This window comes from Odocoileus virginianus, chromosome 16 (genome assembly GCF_023699985.2).
Source record: "Odocoileus virginianus isolate 20LAN1187 ecotype Illinois chromosome 16, Ovbor_1.2, whole genome shotgun sequence".
Taxonomy (NCBI): Eukaryota; Metazoa; Chordata; class Mammalia; order Artiodactyla; family Cervidae; genus Odocoileus; species Odocoileus virginianus.
In genome coordinates this window covers 17,468,353-17,486,807 of record NC_069689.1, presented here as the reverse complement: position 1 = coordinate 17,486,807, position 18,455 = coordinate 17,468,353, and the positions used below count along the sequence as shown (strand labels likewise).

General features: G+C 47.3%; 1 protein-coding gene across 2 annotated transcripts; it reads right to left on the bottom strand.

The window, feature by feature from the left end:
- Positions 1–1,285: 1,285 nt before the first annotated feature.
- Positions 1,286–11,693, bottom strand: SERPINA10 (serpin family A member 10). 2 transcript variants are annotated; one of them, XM_070477900.1, is made up of 6 exons: positions 11,595–11,690; positions 10,697–10,829; positions 8,294–9,048; positions 6,202–6,475; positions 3,808–3,958; positions 1,286–1,904 (listed from the first exon to the last, which is right to left on the bottom strand). In XM_070477900.1, the coding sequence occupies exons 3-6, from the start codon at positions 9,009–9,011 to the stop codon at positions 1,713–1,715; spliced, it is 1,335 nt and encodes a 444-aa protein (XP_070334001.1). In that variant the 5' UTR covers positions 9,012–9,048; positions 10,697–10,829; positions 11,595–11,690; the 3' UTR covers positions 1,286–1,712. The 2 variants fall into 2 exon arrangements, with proteins under 2 accessions (XP_070334001.1, XP_020754828.2); XM_020899169.2 differs by lacking the exon at positions 10,697–10,829 and having other exon boundaries at positions 11,595–11,693.
- Between the last annotated feature and the right edge of the window lie 6,762 nt (positions 11,694–18,455).

The window sequence follows — 18,455 nt, the reverse complement described above, 5'->3', positions numbered from 1 at the left end:
AAGATGATGACGGGCTCAGAAACTGTTTTGTTATCTTTCTTTGAACCTTGGGACAAAGTCCATGCTTACGTTCTGTTTAATCACAACGGGTAACTGAGACGTGAGCACATGCCGCCTGTTGAACTGCAGCCCATGAGATGCTTTAGACGGAAAGAGGAAGGAGTGGAATGGGCTTGGGGCATGGAGTCAGGACTGGCAGGGCCCTGACTCTGCCATTGCTGCCCTGGTTTTCCTTCCTCTGAGATGCCCTGCGTGATTTCTCCATTAGATGCTGTAGGCATAGGACGTCAGGCCCACAATACTTTCAGGGACCCATGAAGATGTCTTACTTCTTGCTATAAACAAGTTCCATGCTTTGCGTTAATATAAAGACAGATATAACCCAGAATATATTCACCTTTATACAAATACAATCATAAAATATTTTTATTATACACACATATGTGTGTGTGTGTGTATATATGTATATGCACATATATGTATATGTGTGTGTGTGTATAAAATAGAAGAAGGAATCCACAGAGGCAAAAGGGCCTGGGGCCCATGAAAGCCTTGCGTGCATCCATTTGTGCTCAGTCGCTCAGTTGTGTCCGACTCTTTGTGACCCTATGGACTGTGGCCCACCAGGCTCCTCTGGGGATTCTCTAGGCAAGAATACTGGAGTGGGTTGCCATGCCTTCCTCCAGGGGATCTTCCCAACCCAGGGATTGAACTCCAGTCTCTCAATGTCTCTTGCATTGGCAGGCGGGTTCTTTACCACTAGCGCCACCTGGGAAGCCCCATGAAACCCTTACTGTGGCCCTTTCTCTGGTTTCCTGTTTCTTGGCTTTGTATAAAAAAATTAAGAGATTGAACTGGAAGATCTGTAGCTCAGTTAATGGCTCCATGGCGTAGACAAAACCACAAGATGGTAACAATAACCCTATATGCAAAACAGAAAAAGAGACTCAGATGTATGGAACAGACTTGTGGACTCTGGGAGAAGGCAAGGGTGGGATGTTTCAGGAGAACAGCATCGAAACATGTATATTATCTAGGGTGAAACAGATCACCAGCCTTGGTTGGGTGCATGAGACAAGTGCTCGGGCCTGGTGCACTGGGAAGACCCAGAGGGATCGGGTGGAGAGGGAGGTGGGAGGGGGGACTGGGATGGGGAGTACATGTAAATCCATGGCTAATTCATATCAATGTATAACAAAAACTACTGTAATGATGTAAAGTAATTAGCCTCCAACTAATAAAAATTAAAAAAAAAAAAAAAAAAAAACCACATGGCGGCAGATGCTGTGATCAGGGCTGACTATAGCTCTTTTTTTTCTAATTTTAGTCGCCAAGAAATTATTCTATAGTAGGTTAAAATAATACACTAATTTGCATCAGGGAGCAGTAAAGAGAGTGAAGCGCATGACCCATGGAGAACGTGTACTTGTCTTCTTCCCAAAGACTTCATCTTGAAATAGAGTTCTGCTAAGTCCAGATACCAAGATGGTTTCAGTTAATAACATAGGCTCTTACAAACAGGCTTAAAATACCAGCCAGCTCGTACAAATATCTCCTTAAAATAAGCTTGAATTTCATATGCAGATCTATCTAAGAATGGCTCAACTAGTTACTTGAGGACAAAAGGGGACGCCCAGTGCCAATGTCCTTGTGGATTCAAACATCTCGGATCCAGCATTGCTGTAGATCCAAGTACTCACGCGTGCTGTAAATCACAGGAGAGTCGGATTCACCACCCGGCCCAGAAATAGCACGGTTCTGGAGGTTTCTTCATAGACGATGAAGAGAAATGGCCGGTCCACTCTGATGATGGGAGGCATGTAATAAGCAGTGATTTCTGATAGGGTTCCTGCCATTGCCTCTGTACCTTCTTCATCCACCTCAATCATCGCTCTTTGTAAAACCTAGGAAAGGAAATATGTGGAAGAACATTTGTGTGCTCATGGAGATGAGGGGATTCACTGAACCCCCAAACACTTTTTGTTGTGGTCCTTGCCCACAGGGCTGTGCTCTTGGGATGTACTGGTACAGGGCTCATCTGCAGAGAGGAATGGTCTGCGAGTGCCCTAGCAACTGCCTCAGAAGACCCTCAAACACCAGGAGACACCAGGAACCCGATTGTGAAATTCATTCTGGCCAGGGACCAGGGGACTCTGTGGCTGGCCAGTTCACACACACACGGATCAATTTTAGTATATGTGCTGCCGAAGCAAGCACAACACGCACACATGGATCAAATCAACAAATACTTACTGAGCATGCACTTTGTGCTACTTATTTTTAAAAATATTCATTTGGCTGTACTGGGTCTTAGCTGTGGCATGCAAACCCTTCGTTGCAGCATGTGGAATCTAGTTCCCTGAGCAGGGGTCGAACCCAGGCCCCCTGCATTGGGAGTGTGGAGTCTTAACCAGTGGACCACCAGGATAGTCCCTGTGTTACTGATTTTTGAACTGAGCTGATACACCTCCTGGAAGGTTTTCAAGCTGTCTGGAACCCCTGAGAACTTTGACCTTTCTGGCAGGCAGAGGGTGGGAGGGAGGTGGGGCAGGAATGTGGTTATTCTTCTGTAGCAGTCTCCTAGAACCTGGTACCACTCTAAGGTGTCCCCTGGAGCAAGCCTCTGGGCCCCTGAAGTCTCTGAACTCAGGTGGCCTGGATATAGGCTGCCCGTCCTGTTTGCAAGGCCCTTTTGTCCAAGAACCTCATGTGATGAGAGTAATGGACCTGTATAATTATTCTAAAAAGAGAATGAAAACAGTGTATTAATAATAATACCTAGACATTCTCTTAAGTTCCTGGAGTGAAAATTCCCTTCCTGGAGTAAACAAAAGGAAAACATCAATAATTTAGAATTTAAGCTCTAAAACCAAAACTTATTTCTTCAGTCTTTTCATGTGTTTGTAGCAGAAATGCATGTGTTGGATGCTACAGAGGCAGAACTAAGGACAAAGAATGTAAGTTGGGGGAATTACAGGTCAAAATATATATATGAATAAAATGCAAAAACTGTTTTAGCCATTTGTAGATTGAGCTGCTTTTCAGATAAGTTCCTTGTCACTGCAAACATTAAAAAACAAAGCTGGAAGATTATTTTGTAGGCATCTATCAGAGGGGGTTTTCAGAAGAGGCCTGAAGTTAGCCAGATAACCCCAGGGGTTTTCTTCCCTCTCCAAAGCAGTGGGCATCACTGGCAGTCAGGTGGTTAAGACGATGATTCCACTGCAGGGAGTATGGGCTCAATTCATGGTCAGGAAACTAAGATCCCACATGCCGCAGAGTGCAGCCCCTCCACCCACCCAAATCAATGAATAAAACGGTCAGGTGGTGCAGTTTATGGACTTCTAAGTGAATCTGTGAACTAAGTCCCTTTTGGGGTAAATTTCTCCTTGAGCACTGAGAGAAGAGAGGGAGCTCTACATAAATTAGTTAAACAGATGTTTTAATAAAGTAGCTCCAAATTCTTCAGACATCCAGCTTGGGCGCTGTTTCAAGTCTTTGGGAATTTTAATCTAGTTTTCTACTACAAGGCTTCTCTTGTGGCTCAGCTGGTAAAGAATCCACCTACAATGCGGGAGACCTGGGTTCCATCCCTGGGTTGGGAAGATTCCCTGGAGAAGGGAAAGGCTACCCACTCCAGTATTCTGGCCTGGAGAATCCCATGGACTGTATAGTCCATGGGGTCGCAAAGAGTCAGACACGACTGAGCAACTTTCACTTTTCTACTATAACTCAGCCTTTAATCGACGTTCAGTGGGATGGAAAAACATCTGTTCTCTTGGACCCTCCTGAAAGACCCTGACTTACCTTGGAAACTTTCAGGTTTCTTTCAGTAACCGCGAGATTACTCAGGTCAGCCCAAGGTGAGAAGATTTTTCGGACTCCCATCTGTTTGAGCAGCTCATGCATCTTATACTTCTGGTCTAACTTGAACTTTGGAAAGAAAACTTCCATTTTTCTGTGGTACAAGTACATATAATGGTGAACCGTAGACAAAAACTGTAGATTCTGAACACTAAAAAGGTCATACCTTCTTTTTACCTTCCTCCAAGATTATTCCTAGTAACAAGTCTCCTTCAGTTGACTGTAGCTCATTCTGCTCTTTTGTAATGATCTGACTCGGAGAAGAGAGTTCTGACTTATCAAATATGTATTACTTCTGCTGCAGGAAACCAGTTTTATTTCCCAATGACTCACATTCTCTTTAGGGAGAGATGCTGTCCTTTGTATCCAATTCCCTGTGTGTTAAAAACAACCCAACCAAATACCTCCTGCCATGAATCCTGCAGACTCCTGGAGGATGGCTGTTTTCAGTCCCTATTCTGCGGACTCCCAGGATTCCAGGAGAAACTTGGGAGTCTGGGAATGGTCAGGGGGAGAAGAGCAAAGGAAATTTTCAACCCCCTATTTATTTTTAGCCAGAGAAACTCTGATATTTATCTCTGTCTTATCTATCTCTCTGCCTATCTATCTAGCTATGTTGGGTTGGCCAAAAAGCTCATTCAGGTCTTTCTATGCCACCTATAAAGATACACATTGGAGTTCTTACCCTTGTTTAGAAAGATGGGTTCTGTGGCTCAAAAATAAAAGAATGTAAACTACTAACTGGTACTAAATAATCTTAAAGAAGTCCCAGTGTCTTCATCTGTGGCTTACAGCCAAAATACCAATACCGATTTCACAGTGTTCTTCAGAGGAGTCAATGACATAACATATGTGAAGCACCCAGAACAATGTCTGGTGTAGAGTAGAGGCCCAGTGAATATTCATTTCCTTTTGCCCCCTCAACCCTTCTTTCTTCCTCTCTTGTAGAGTTGGGCAGGGCTCACACTGGAGTGTAACTGAGGACATGGCAGGTCTTGAAGACTGATTTATAAATTGATTCACCTAAGCATTTGTTGAGGGCTTACTAGGTTGAAGTCCTTTGCCAGGCTCTAAGGATTTAAAGAAGAGGAATGAAGATAAAATGAACACTGGGACCTTTAGCTGGACTCCCCTCTGTGTCAGATTCTAGAGTGACGGATTCAGGAGGCAGCGCCTTGGCCTCCTTGCTGGTGCTGACTTCCTTGTACCCTGATGAGTGCATTAATTTATTCCACAAGCATTTGCGAGCCTGCCCCGTGCTCCCACCCCTGCTCTCTGTGCTCAGCCTCCTCCCCAGGTCATCGCATCTGGTCTCATGGTTCCGTTTTTGTGCTGCTGACTCCCCAGCCTGGACCTCACCCCACACACACCAGATCCAGCCGTTGATACCCAGCTGTTGCCTTTTTGATATCCCCACCCGGCTGTCTAATAGGTATTTCTAATTCAGCTCATTCCAGCTGAACTCTTGCACATACCCCTTGGCATGTTTGTCCCACAGTCTCCCTTTTCAGTACGTAGCAAATCCTTCCAGTTGCTAAGGCCAAAACCTTCATCTTTGTCTCCCCCCTTTCTCTCTCACCCACACCCCGTCCATGGGCCGGTCCCACAGCTTCCAGGTTCACAGATCCAGGCCCCGCTGCTCCTCCTTGCCTCCGCTGCCGTGACCTGCCGAGCGTCCTGATCTGGGTGGTCATGCTGACCACGTGACCGGTCTCCTTGCCGCTCCCCCATGGCCCCCGTGTCTTTTCTCAACAGACACAGACCATGTTGCTCTCAGCTTGGCTCCAGTGGCTTCCCATCTCTTTTGGAAAAAGCCCAAGTCTTTCCCAGGGCCTGTAACGTACAGTCCTGGGTGACGGCTGCTGGTTCCCCAGCAACCTCACCTCCAAAGTGCTGCAGCCTCACCGGCCACCTCACTGTGCCTCGAACCCCCACCAAGCATGCTCCCAATGCAGAACGGTCACATTTCCACCTGTAACTCTTCTCTCCCCCAGGGCACCCTCACAGCCCTCCTTCATCTTAGGTGTTTTCTTACGTCTGCCTTCTTGGCCTGGCCCCCCCCGGTGCCCACCCGCACCTCACTAGAATGTGAGCTCCCTGAGGAGGGCTAGCATCATGCACGCATCACGCCGGACAAGTGGGAGAGCCTGGATGAGGACTGGCCAAGTGAACAAGGAGGCACGCACTGCGATAGATGCTGACGGAGTGGAAAACAGGACAAGTGCAGCCCCTGCCATCAGGCGGCCCACCATGGGGCAGGAGAGGCACAGAGTGAAATTGTGAGTGCCCACGGGGAAGGGGAGGCTGAGCTGGGGCAGGGCGACAGGAGAGCTGTACCTGGCTTTCATGTTCCTGAGCCACGTGTCCACCAGGTCTGTGGTCAAGTAGTCTTCAAGGGTGAGGTGGTCACCGATCCTCCCCATGAGGACCACCAGCATGGAGGCGTTTCCTCGGTAGGGCAGCTTAAGGACATGACAACGAAAATTCTTATCAAAAGTGGAGGCAAACTTGCCTGACCTGTACATCATGGGCACCTTGACCGTCTTGTACTTGTCCAGGTAGAAAGTGTCCATTTCAGTAAGAGCAGGGTCAAAAGGGATCAGCCATTTCCCTGAACAGGTAAGAAAGGAACTCATTGTAGAAACAATTCTCCCCTAAAGCATCATTTTTGCCAAAGTAACAAAAGGTCAGGGTTCTGTCCCCCTTTTTGCCCAGGTAGGAAAGGTATCTTTATTGCATTTGTTTTGCCCACAGCTCAGGCAGTCAGGAGGAAGGCATGGCAACCCACTCCAGTATTCTTGTCTGGAGAACCTCCATGGACAGAAGGGCCTAGGGGCCTACAGTCCTTGTGGTTGCACAAAGCCAGACATGACTAAAGCGACTTAGCATGCATGCATGCAGGCAGCCAGAATAAATTTCCCAAAGATCAGCCTTTCCCAGTATCCTTTCCCAACTGGCAAAACATGAATCCAGGGACCTCCCTTGTTGTCCAGTGGTTCAGAATCCGCCTTCCAATGCAGGTTTGATCCCTGGTCCAGTGCAGGGCACACAGGAAGATCCCACATGCTGCAGGGCAACTAAGGCCGTGTGCCACCACTATGGAGCGTGGCAAAACAAGAGCCCTGACACAGCCACAAATAAAGTGGTGAAAGCCACTCAGTCGTGTCCAACTCTTTGCAACCCCATGCAAGCAATCCATGGAATTCTCCAGGCCAGAATACTGGAGTGGGTAGCCTTTCCCTTCTCCAGGGGATCTTCCCAAGCCAGGATTGAATCCAGGTCTTCCACATTGCAGGCGGATTCTTTACCAACTGAGCCACAAGGGAAGCCCATTAAATACACACACACACACACACACACACACACACACACACACACACACGAATCTACCCAAAGGCCTGCTGGTATCACACACTGAAGCAAGGAGATGTCTCCTAACCACCTGTGGCTCCCTCACTGTTCTGGACAAAACACAGGGTGAACAAAAGTCACTCATTCCAGATGATGCCCGAAAGACCCACTTCCGTCTATACTCGCTTCCTTGTGGCTGGTTATCTCCAACCTAGAGAAGACTTTGGGCCTGGCCGCAGCCCTGTCTGCAGGAAGGGCTCTCTGACCACTCCTTTGGTGCATACAATGTGCAAACAGAGGCCCCCGGGGCAGACGTGATGACGTTCCCACCTGTCCTGTGCTCAGTGAGGCTCTGGGGCGGTTGGGGGAGGGGGGGGGCTTGATGACAAGCAGCCACACAACCCAGAGGAGGCCACATTGGTGCAAGCATCGGTCTGGCCTGGCTCAGTGAAAGTCCTCCTCCCGGACATTGCAAGTCCCCTCGTGTCACCTTCCTGCTACAACGGTGGCCATACAAGGCCACTGCTCCATGAGAAAGGCAGGATGGAAAGGACCTGGGATGAACCCCTCATCTGAGTTCAGCTTCTGCCGTTTACCATGTGATCTTGATCTAGCCAACCTCTCTGAGCCTCACTTCTATATCATAGGTGGGAGAGTCTGCATTTTCTATACTGAGAATTCGAGGACAAGCGACTTTGTCACTTGCCCCAGTTCACAGAAGTAGAGGGTGAAGGAGTAAAGATGCAACCCTAAGGTAAACTGCTTTAAAAAAAAAAATAACCCAGAAGGTTCCCCATGTCAGAATGTCAGAGGAGAGCTAGGTAGACATGCTTGGAAAATTATCAGTAAGGCCTGCAGGCACGCGGAGCCCCCAGGGCAGAGGCATCAAATGGACACATTGTCTGGCACTGTGCCCGGTACATCCTACCTGTTCAGTGCATGTTTCAATCTATTTGCGAAACCTGAGAACATGTTCCTAGGAAATCCCTTGGCATCAAACAGACACAGGCCCAGAAGGAAAGGAAGAGACAGGCAAAGAGACCCACGGCTCTGGAAGAGCAGAATGTTATCCAAGTACCTTTGAACAAGATGTAATCCACGAGAATTAATTCAGTGTCAGGATTAATCTCATCGAAGAGTTTGGGAAGCTTCCCCTGCGTCTGTTGGTTCATGTAATGATTCATGAGCCTTTTGGCCTGGGAAGTGTTACGAAAATTCACAGTCACACACTCCGTATCGAAATACCTCTTGGAGAGATTGAGGAAGGTCTCTCTGATGTCAAAGTCGTTGTGGATGAAGGCGAAACTCCCCTGGGCCAGGCCCAGCTCTGGGTTATGGGAGAGGCTCTCTCGCAGCCGCTTGAAGAGGGCAGGCAGGCGTGGCGGTCGGGTCTGGTTCAAGGTCTGCGAGAGGAGTTCCTCCAGCTGGGCTCTGCTGTGCCCCCCGGCCCCCAGAGTCAAGGCAGCCATGGCCCAGGCCAGGCCGAGTGGGGAGAAGACCACGTTGCCATCATGCTTCAGGGAGATCTTACGTAGCAGGCTGAACCCCAAGTTGGAGGCCTCCCAGGAGAGCTTCTGCCCCTCGGTCGAAAGCCAGGGGGAGTCTTCCTCCCCCTCCTCCTCCTCTGGAGCCCACAGTCTCTCTCTGGTCTGGTTGGTCTTGTTTTGGGCCCTGGCAGTCAGCAGAGTCTCCAGCCCTGCCTGGACCTCCAGCGAGCGGGAAGCAAGGGTGGAACCTGGCGCCAGCCATGCCTGGGCCAGGAGGCAGGCCAGCGGGAGACTCAGCACCGCCCGCATCAGGGCAGCGTGGAGGCCCGGTCAGCAGCAAGGCTTCCTTGGGAGAAAAGAAGGCAGAGATCGTCCTTAATGTCTGATGCCCACCTCCTCCCTGGGTCCTGGTACAGCTCCTCCGGTGACCCCGCTTCCTTCCTAGGGGTCGAGGCTTATCTCCCCAAGGCAGGGCGCGGAGACCCTGAGCAAATAGGGTCATGTTTGTCACCTGAATTGGTGGATGGGGAGGTGTCTTATTTCATGGAGAAAAACCTCCACCAGTTTCCACTGGGGACCAGGCCACAGACCTCACAGAGTTTCCATCAGCAGAGACCCTCTGAGCCAGGCCGCCTGAAGCAAAATGTGCTGCCAGGGTGTCGTTCCCAGGCCTCTTGTTGATGCAGAGGCCTGTGTCCTCGCTGTGCCTGCTACAAGATGACCCCCTGGCTCTGGAACTTAGCACATTGCTTTTGGCTTTTGATAAACAGTGTCACAGACTCTGGGGCCTCATTTTTTCCGTAGCTTGAGTGGCACAACCTTACTCGGCGAAATGCTCTGCTGTTTTCTGCGAGTGTTTAGGAAGCTCTGCCCAATTCTACGGAGAAGGCAATGGCACCCCACTCCAGTACTCTTGCCTGGAAAATCCCATGGACTGAGGAGCCTGGTAGGCTGCAGTCCATGGGGTTGCACAGAGTCGGACACGACTGAAGTGACTTAGCAGCAGCAGCCCAATTCTAAGTGGCAAGCCTGCATTCCACAGGTCACTCTAGCATTAAATGTGCTGGGTAAAGACCTGCTGGAGTGTACCAAATGTACCCAGGTTCATGCCTTCATTACATCACAGGCTTTAGCAACCCTTTGTAAATTAATCTCACAGCAAGATACTCTTAAATTCAGAGTCACTTTTGTCTGTGATGGTTTCCATGTGGTGCTAGTAGTAAAGAATCTGTCTGCCATTGTAGGAGATGCTGGTTTGATCCCTGGTTTGGGAAGATCCCCCTGTAGAAGGAGATGGTAGGGTGGGTTTCACACATTCCCACTCATCTCAGTATTCATGATCAGCAGGAAGAAAGAAGATTTCCACATACCCACTCCAGTATCTTGCCTGGAAAATCCCATGGACGGAGGAGCCTGGTAGGTTTGCAGTCCATGGGGTTGCTAAGAGTCAGACACGACTCTAAGCGACTTCACTTTCACTTTTCACTTTCTTTCACTGGAGAAGGAAATGGTAACCCATTCCAGTGTTCTTGCCTGGAGAATCCCAGGGACGGGGAAGCCTGGTGGGCTGCTATCTATGGGGTCGCACAGAGTCGGACACGACTGAAGCGACTTAGCAGCAGCCACATACCTTAGTAACAGCAAACTGCCCATCACTTGGTGCCAACAAGAAATTGTCATAACTGTGAACTCTCATTCTCCTCCAATGAGCTTTTATTCAAAACAACCCTCCCCAGCTTCCTCCCAGAACCTAATAAAAGCCAGCCTGGACTTTGTCTCTTTTGGAACTGCCTATGGTTGGCCAGTTTGTCCTGAATTGCAATTCCTCTGATATTCCTGAACCTATTAATCTTCACTTCATTATAATTGCCATTAATTTTGTTTAAGGGGCTTCCCTGGTGGCTCATATGGTAAAGAATCTGCCTGCAATGCGGGAGACCCAGATTCAATCCCTGGGTCAGGAAGATCCCCTGTAGAAGAAAACGGCTACTCACTCCAGTATTCTTGCCTGGAGAATCTCATCAACAGAGGAGCCCGGCAGGCTACAGTTCATGGGGTTGCAAAGAGTCGGACATGACTTTCACTTTCTAAGGGGCTTCGCAGGTGGCTCATTGGTGAAGAATCCGCCTGCCAATGCAGGAGACACAGGTTCAATTCCTGCTCCAGGAAGATCCCATATGCCATGGAGCAAAGCCCATGAGCCACAACTACTGAAGCCTGCGTGCCTAGAGCCCGTACTCCACAATGAGAAGCCACTGCAGTGAGAAGTCCATGGGCTGCAAATAGAGAGTAGCTCCGGGTTGCCACAACTGGAGAAAAGTCCATGCAGCAATGAAGACCCAGCACAGCCAAAAATAAGTAAATAAATAAAATTTAAAAACCAAGTTTTTTGTTTGTTTGTTTAAGGATGACACAGAGATGTGGCACTAAATAGAACCTGAGCAGTAAGAAATCAACCTCTCAAAAAAAAAAAAAAAAAAGAAATCAACCTCTCACTCACCACTTCTCAGCCCTTAACGTACCTGGAGCTGCAAACCCACCCCCAGATCTGGAAGCTGCAGGGACTCACTTGCTTGGGAAGACAGGTTTCTGGGAAGAAGGCCAGGGAGCTATGTGGGGCTTGCACAGTGACTGTTGTGGGCATGACATCTCAAGCCTTCAAAGCCTCTTCCGCTGGCCTCCTCTCTGCGGAGGAAGCCCCTGTGTCTACAACAAGCCTCTTAGCCTCCCCCACCTCCTCGCCGCCCCATCCAGTCCAGGCATGAGGGCTCAGCGCTGCCCAGGTGGCCACCCCCTCCCCTGGGAACCCACCCAGAGGGGCCAGAAGGTCTTCTCTCTCCATCCCTCATTAGGCAGACACTGTAAAGTCTCCCTTTGATTTACTGCTCTTACCAGTGAGTGGCCACCTGGTGCCTGGGAAGGTTCTTCATTTAGGGCAAAGAAAGAAGGTTAGGGCTTGTAGCTGAAAGCCTGCAGCAAATATTTGCTATTCCAAAGTGTGATTCCCCCCGTGGGGCTGTTACTGATTAACATCCTGCTTGGAGACGGTGGCGTTTCTGGGAAAGCCAAGAGGGAGAGCGAGGCTTCCTATAATCCCCTGCAATCCTGCTCCCCTGACTCTTGGGCAATTCCTCCATGAAATCATCTGCTTCTCAAGCCAGGCAGCACCCCAGTGAGATCCAGCTCCTTGTGGGACATAGCTGCTGCCGGCGCTGGACACCTCGCAGGAAGGAAGGGCTGGATCCCACGGAGGCCTCCTGGGTCCCCAACTCAAAGCTGGGCCCCATGTGAGGAGGGAAGGCTGAAATGAATAAGACCTGCTCCCAACACCTTCCAAGGAACTTTTCAGTCCACTGGGAGAGTTTTCATTGTTATTTAGTCGCCAAGTCATATCCAGCTCTTTGCGACCCCATGGATTGTAGCCCGCCAGGCTCCTCCGTCCATGGGGATTCTCCAGGCAAGAATACTGGAGTGGGTGGCCATTTCCTTCTCCAAGGGATCTTCCCCACCCAGAGATTGAACCCACGTCTTTCCCATATCCCACATTGGCAGGCAGATTATTTACCACTGTGCCACCTGGGAAGCCCCCCCAGTGGGAGAGACAGACCCTTTAATCACCACCAGCCATACAAAGCCTATTTCAAGGTCAGCTCTCTGCTTCACTGGGTCGATGGACTCATAAGACTAAAATCCTCAAACACCCAAAGTCAAGGCTGATGTAGACCCTTTAAGACAAAAACTCTCAGACTGTTAGACTCTTTTTTATAATATAAATATTTTATGTACCCTTTACCATTCTGAAGTGAAATTTGTAGTTAATGGAATCGACCCACAAAATTTAAAAAATAATAATAATGCTTAACAATATGGAGGGGAAAAGGAAACTATAAGAACATAGTGTTTCTTTTAGCATGTAAATGCTCTGCCATGACTATGCTAGAAGCGGCAGTGATGCTGTCAGATGTGGGGCCAGGTGAGAGAGCTCTCTGCTGCGCACCTCTTGCACTGGACCTTCCACGCCACAGCCACGATCACTGCCAGTGATGCGGTTTTCTGCAGTGGTGAGTCACGTTCAGTTCCCCAAAAACAAAAATATACAGCTTCCTCTGATTTATTTTCATTGACAATTCCATGGGAATTAAAAATTGGTGGTGGGGGTGGGGGGGATGGCGTTTTTAGCTGAGCTGAAATACCTGTGGCCCTGTGAGAGTCTAGGTTCAGATCATTTATAAGTGGGGTTTTCAAATGTTCCACCCACATGGACTTGCAGTGGGACATTGCAGTCACGTGGCACCACTTCACTGTGGAGGACAGGCCTGTGTGTTTCCAGTATATCTGGCACGTCTGGCCCGCACTCACGGAAACTCAGTGGCACTGCTCCAGATGGTTGTGGAAGTCAGAAGTGCTCCAGCAAGTTTCCGGAGTGTTCCTCTGGGGAAGTACCTGCTCTGCGGAGAGCGGCTGCCTGAAGAGGTAGAAGTGAAGGGTGCAGGCAGATGAGGTTGGGCCAGGGTTCTAGGCTCAGCACAGGAGCTGGCCTCTCCTTCTGGCCCCTGGAGTTCTGCAGCTGAGGGGCAGCTGCAGACCAGGAGGCAGGGGCTGCTTCCTGCTGCGAGTGAGGGGGTTTCTGCCTGGGGCAAATGCCTGGGAGGAACTCCTGAGCGTGGAGGGTGTGGAGGGTGCGGAGCACAGCGCTCACAGGGGATTCAGAGGTGCCATAAAAGTCATCATGGAGCATTTGACCATCTGGGAGTCTCTTAAAACTTCTGCGGGAATTTCAGAAGCGGATCTTTATAAGGAAGGCAGCAGAATGTATTGGGAAGAGTGTAAAGGCCTCTGTCAGACACCCTGGGCTTGAATCTCAAGTCTTCTCAATTTCTGGCTGCTGGACCTTAGAAACGTAACCTAACTTCTGTGAACTTGCTTTTCCTTCTCCATAAAGTAGCCAAAACTGTTCCCCTGACCCACGAATATCTCAGCAGTACCCAGGAACCAGGAAGTCTGTGGGCAACATTGCTTCTAAGTTGGTGGGTCCCGACCCCCAGGAAGGGTGGCCCCGAAGTTCTCCACCTTCAGCAAGGATGAGCCCTGCACTGCTCCCAGCAGGTCAAGGTCAACACTTGCCCCTGTAACTGTGAGCTCTTTCACCAGCTGTGTGGCTCTGAACAAACTTCTTAACCTCTTCTTGCCTCAGTTTCCTGATCTGTAAAGTGGGACTTCCAGGGTTGAGCTATTAGGATTGTGGTGAGGCTTAAATGAAGCAGTGCATGTAAAGAGCTTGCTACTTGGTAGGAAGAGCTAATGAATGGTATTTGTTGTGTAATTTCAGAGCCAGAAAGAACCTCAGCAGTAAGCCCAGATCCTGGATTTGGGCTTGACAGAGGAGAAGATGCTGGGGGGGTGGGGTGGGGAAAGGTCAATATTAGTCACTCGGTGGTGTCTGACTTTGTGACCCCATGGACTGTAGCCCACAGACTCCTCAGTCTATAGGATTCTGCAGGTAAGAATATTGGAGTGGGTAGCCATTCCCTTCTCCAAACAGGGATTGCACCTGGGTCTCCTGCATTGCAGGTAGATTCTTTCCTGTCTGGTAGAGACCAGGGGAGACCAGAAAATGCATTACAATACTCATTAAGGCCCTTCTTGCCTGTGGTGGTGCCGGAATACAGCCAGGCCATCTGACTTCCCATCTGCATTTCATTTCAGCTCATCACCAGCCTTTGCAGAGAGAGATTGGGAAACATCTGATGGGAAGGTGTGTGGTGATCAGAATCAACTCAGAGGAGACAGTACAATCCTTTACGGAACAGCTCGGTAGGCAGGCAGCACACTGCTTCCAGGAACCACCCTGGAGGGCGAGATCCAGGGCCTTCTAAAGCAAATTTGTTCTAGGACCCAAGGGGCTGAATGTCTGAAAAGCAACCAGAGCCAGGTATTGGCAGAATTAGGCTTCAGGAACCAGAGAATTGCAGTTAGTCTGCTCAGCGTGGATTAGATCAAGAGGAAAGCTTGGGCGAGTGTGGGGTGCAGAGATAGAAAACAAAAAGCTTCAGAAATCCTTGCGACACACACACACACATGTGGGGCAAATGGTCCACTGTTTGCCAGGCGGCCTCTCTCTCCCTCCGCACTGGCCTTCTGACTCCTGACTCCCTGCTCCAGGCTGCCTCTACCCTAGCTCCCCTGGCTCCAGTGACACCTAACAAGATGGCAGATTCATCCTCTGTCCCCAGTGCTAGAAAGCTGATGGTCCAGGCAAGTGCGCTACTGTGATCAGCATGGTGGGGATCACTTCCGGGTAACTAGGGGTTTGACTGGGTAGCACCTGCATCTGCCTAGCATGACAAGTTAACTGACCTAGCTTTCTTTCCTTGAGTTGGGCTTTCTCTTTGGTTCGGGGAAAAGGACATCTGAGTCAGAGGGACATGGTAGTAAGTTTTCCTTAGTATAAAGAAACAGATGATCAGAGAGGTCAGTAAACTTGTTCAAGAACACAGAGCTTGAATTTGAACCCAGACCTCTGGATTCCAAGGCAGCTAACCAGTACAGCCACCTAATGTGACAACAGGTTTTTACTAAGATGGTCCTTCTACCTGGGAGGTCATGTCCTTTTCCTTTTTGTTTTGTGCTGGGGTTCATTATTCATTTGTTTCAGTTTTTAATTTAAAAAATTATATTTAAATAATTTCAAACTTTAAAATTGCAAGAGTAGTTGCAAAGAACTTCTGTAACCCTTTACCCAGGTCCACTAATTTTAAAACATTTTCCACATGTTTTACCATTCTCTTCTCTTTATATATAGTAGCTTCAGGTATTGTAATCATATTAAATTTCTTGGATTTGAGAATTTGATACTATTTACAGAAGAGTATACTCTTGTTCTTGGGATTACCTTATCATCTCCAATGGTTCATCATAAGGTAGTATGTGTGTGCAGAGACATGAGTATACACAACTTATACCTGCTAGTAGGTGATGAAGCAAATTGTCCAACTATTATGTTGAAAAGTTCCTTGGACTGATTCTTTTTCTCCCCTTTAATGTAGTTATATTATCTGTTTGAAATATGTTTGAATTCACTTGTCTTCTTTTCACTTAGTTTTAGGGCTTTCCTCAGTTGTTCATTTAATTTTATTTTTGAATATACAGAATATTAACATTATTCTAAAAGTCTAAACCATATAAAAAGGTCAATGAAGAGAAGTGCTATTCCTTACCCTCCAATTTCTTCCACTCTGTCCTCCTTCTTCCCTTGCAGGTAACCATTTAATTAGTTTCTAGTTTATCCTTTTTTTTTGACAAGGACCCACTGGCATTCACACTAGCAACGTATGAAGGTGACTGTTTCCGTATAACTGGCAGAGTGTCCTGTAAAGCTCTCAGATTTTTGCCAATCTGATGGATAGGAAATGGTATCTCAATGTAGTTTTAATTTTCATCTTTCTTATCAATGAGGCTGAACATATTTTCATATGTTGAAACACCACATATTAGGGATATTAGCTCTTTATCAGTGACATAGCTTGCAAATATCTTCTCTCAGATATTCACTTCTGTTGACTTTGCTTACAAATTTTTTGACCAAGCAATTAAAAATATTTTATATGGTCAAATTTCTCAATCCTTTAAAAAATTTCATCCAGACTTTGAGTCATGGTAGGGAAGGCCTTTTGGTATACCTAAATTACAGAGAAATTTACCCATGTTTTCTTCTCATATATTATTCTTTTTTATTTTTCAATTAGGTCTCTGATTCTTAGTTTATCCTTATGTGTGAAGAATGAGTCTAATTGTATCCTTTTCATTTTTCAAATGGCTATTCAGTTGTCCCAATACTATTTACTTAGAAGTCTTTATTTATCAAATATTAAATTTCCATTTGCATTTGTATTGCTAGACTGTCTAACCTATTTCATTGGTCTGCCTATTTATTCATATTCCAGTACCATAGATTTAATTACAGTGTCTGTGCAGTCTGAGTTAACATCTGATTGGGCCAGTCCCCTATCCTCCACTCCCTGCCCCCCACATCGTTTCTCTTTTCCATGTTTTCCTGGCTACTCTTGAAGGTTTATTCTTCTCTATGGACTTTGGCATCATTTTGTCTATCTCCAGAAAAAACATTTGCTAGTAGTCTTACTGGAGTGCAATTAAATTGATAACTGAGGGAAAACTGACATCTAGATGAAGTTGAACATCTTATTCAATGAGGAATATCTTTGCATTTGTTCAAGTCTAATTTTGCATCTTTAAGGAATATTTTATAATTTTCTCTATATCAATTCTGCACATTTCTTGTTTATTTGTAAGTGCTATATTTTTTGATTGTTTTTGGGTTTTCTCTTCCATTTTGTGTTTTAATTGGTTGTTGTTTGTGTATATGAAGGCATTGCTTTTGCGTGTTAACTCTGTATTCCGTTATCTTGCTGAAATCTTTTATTGAGTTTGTTTTACCATTGATTTGCTAAGGTTATGCAAGTACATGACATGTCATCTGCAAATAGAGTTTACAATTCTATGTCTCTGCTCTCTCTTGTCTAATTGCATAGTCTAACACCCCCAGGACAATGTGAAATGGTAATGAATATAAGGAGTAGCCTTGTCTTACTCTCAATCTTAGTGGGAATGCATTTGGTGTTTTCTTATTAAGATGCTGACTTTACACATATATATGGAATTTAGAAAAATAGTACAGATGAGCCTAATTGCAGAACCAAGACACAGGCATAGAGAACAGACATGTGGGCGCAGAGCTGGGGGAAGGGGAGGGTGGGAGGAACTGAGAGAATAGACTGGCACATACGCACTAACCTGTGAAAAATAGACAGCTAGTGGGAAGCTGCTAAATAGCACAAGGAGCTCAACTCGGTGCTCTGTGACGACCTAGAAGGGTGGGATGGCGGGCGATGGGGGTGGGTGGAAGGGTCAAGAGAAAGGGAATATATGTATGCATATAGTTGATTTGCTTGGGGCTCAGCTGGTAAGGAATCCGCCTGTAATGCAGGAGATCTGGATTCAATCCCTGGGTTGGGAAGATCTGTTGGAGAAGGGAAAGGTTACCCACACCAGTATTCTGGCCTGGAGAATTCCATGGACTCTAGAGTCCATGGGGTCGCAAAGAGTTGGACATGCCTGAGCGAACTTTCACACAGTTAGTTGATTCACTTGGTTGTATAGCAGAAACTAACAAACATTCTAAGGCAATTATACTCCAAGAAAAGGATACTGATTCAGAAAGGCATTCAAATATGTATATTTAAAGAAAATGAAAGTCACTCAGTCATGTCCAACTCTCTATGACCCCATGAACTGTAGCCTGCCAGGCTCCTCTGTTCATGGAATTTTCCAGGCAAGAATAATGGAGTGGGTACCATTCCCATTTCCAGGGGATTTTCCCGACTCAGGGAACCAACCCAATGTCTCCTGTATTACAGGCAGATTCTTTACCTTCTGAGTCACCAAAGTATCCCTCAATTCTTTTCTCTCAAGGTATATGGTGTCAGTGGCTTAGTTGTGTCCGACTCTTTGCAACCCGAGAGACTGCAGCATACCAGGCTTCCCTGTCCTTCACCATCTCCTTGAGCTTGCTCAATCTCATGTCCATTGAGTTGGTGATGCCATCCAACCATCTCGTCGTCCTCTTCTTCTGCCTTCAATCTTTCCCAGCATCCTGTATCTATCATCTAATTATCTATGTATCATCTATTATTTTTCTATCTATCATCTATATAATCTATTTATGTATCTATCCAT

Bases quoted from the DNA above. Each gene is read 5' to 3' on its own strand.
- SERPINA10 (XM_020899169.2), bottom strand. From the start codon at position 9,011: ATGCGGGCGGTGCTGAGTCTCCCGCTGGCCTGCCTCCTGGCCCAGGCA. The intron at 6,476-8,293 runs GTACTTGGATAA...TTACCTGTTCAG, and splicing joins GGATTACATCTTGTTCAAAG to GGAAATGGCTGATCCCTTTT. The intron at 1,905-3,807 runs GTAAGTCAGGGT...TTCCTTTCCTAG, and splicing joins GAAACCTGAAAGTTTCCAAG to GTTTTACAAAGAGCGATGAT.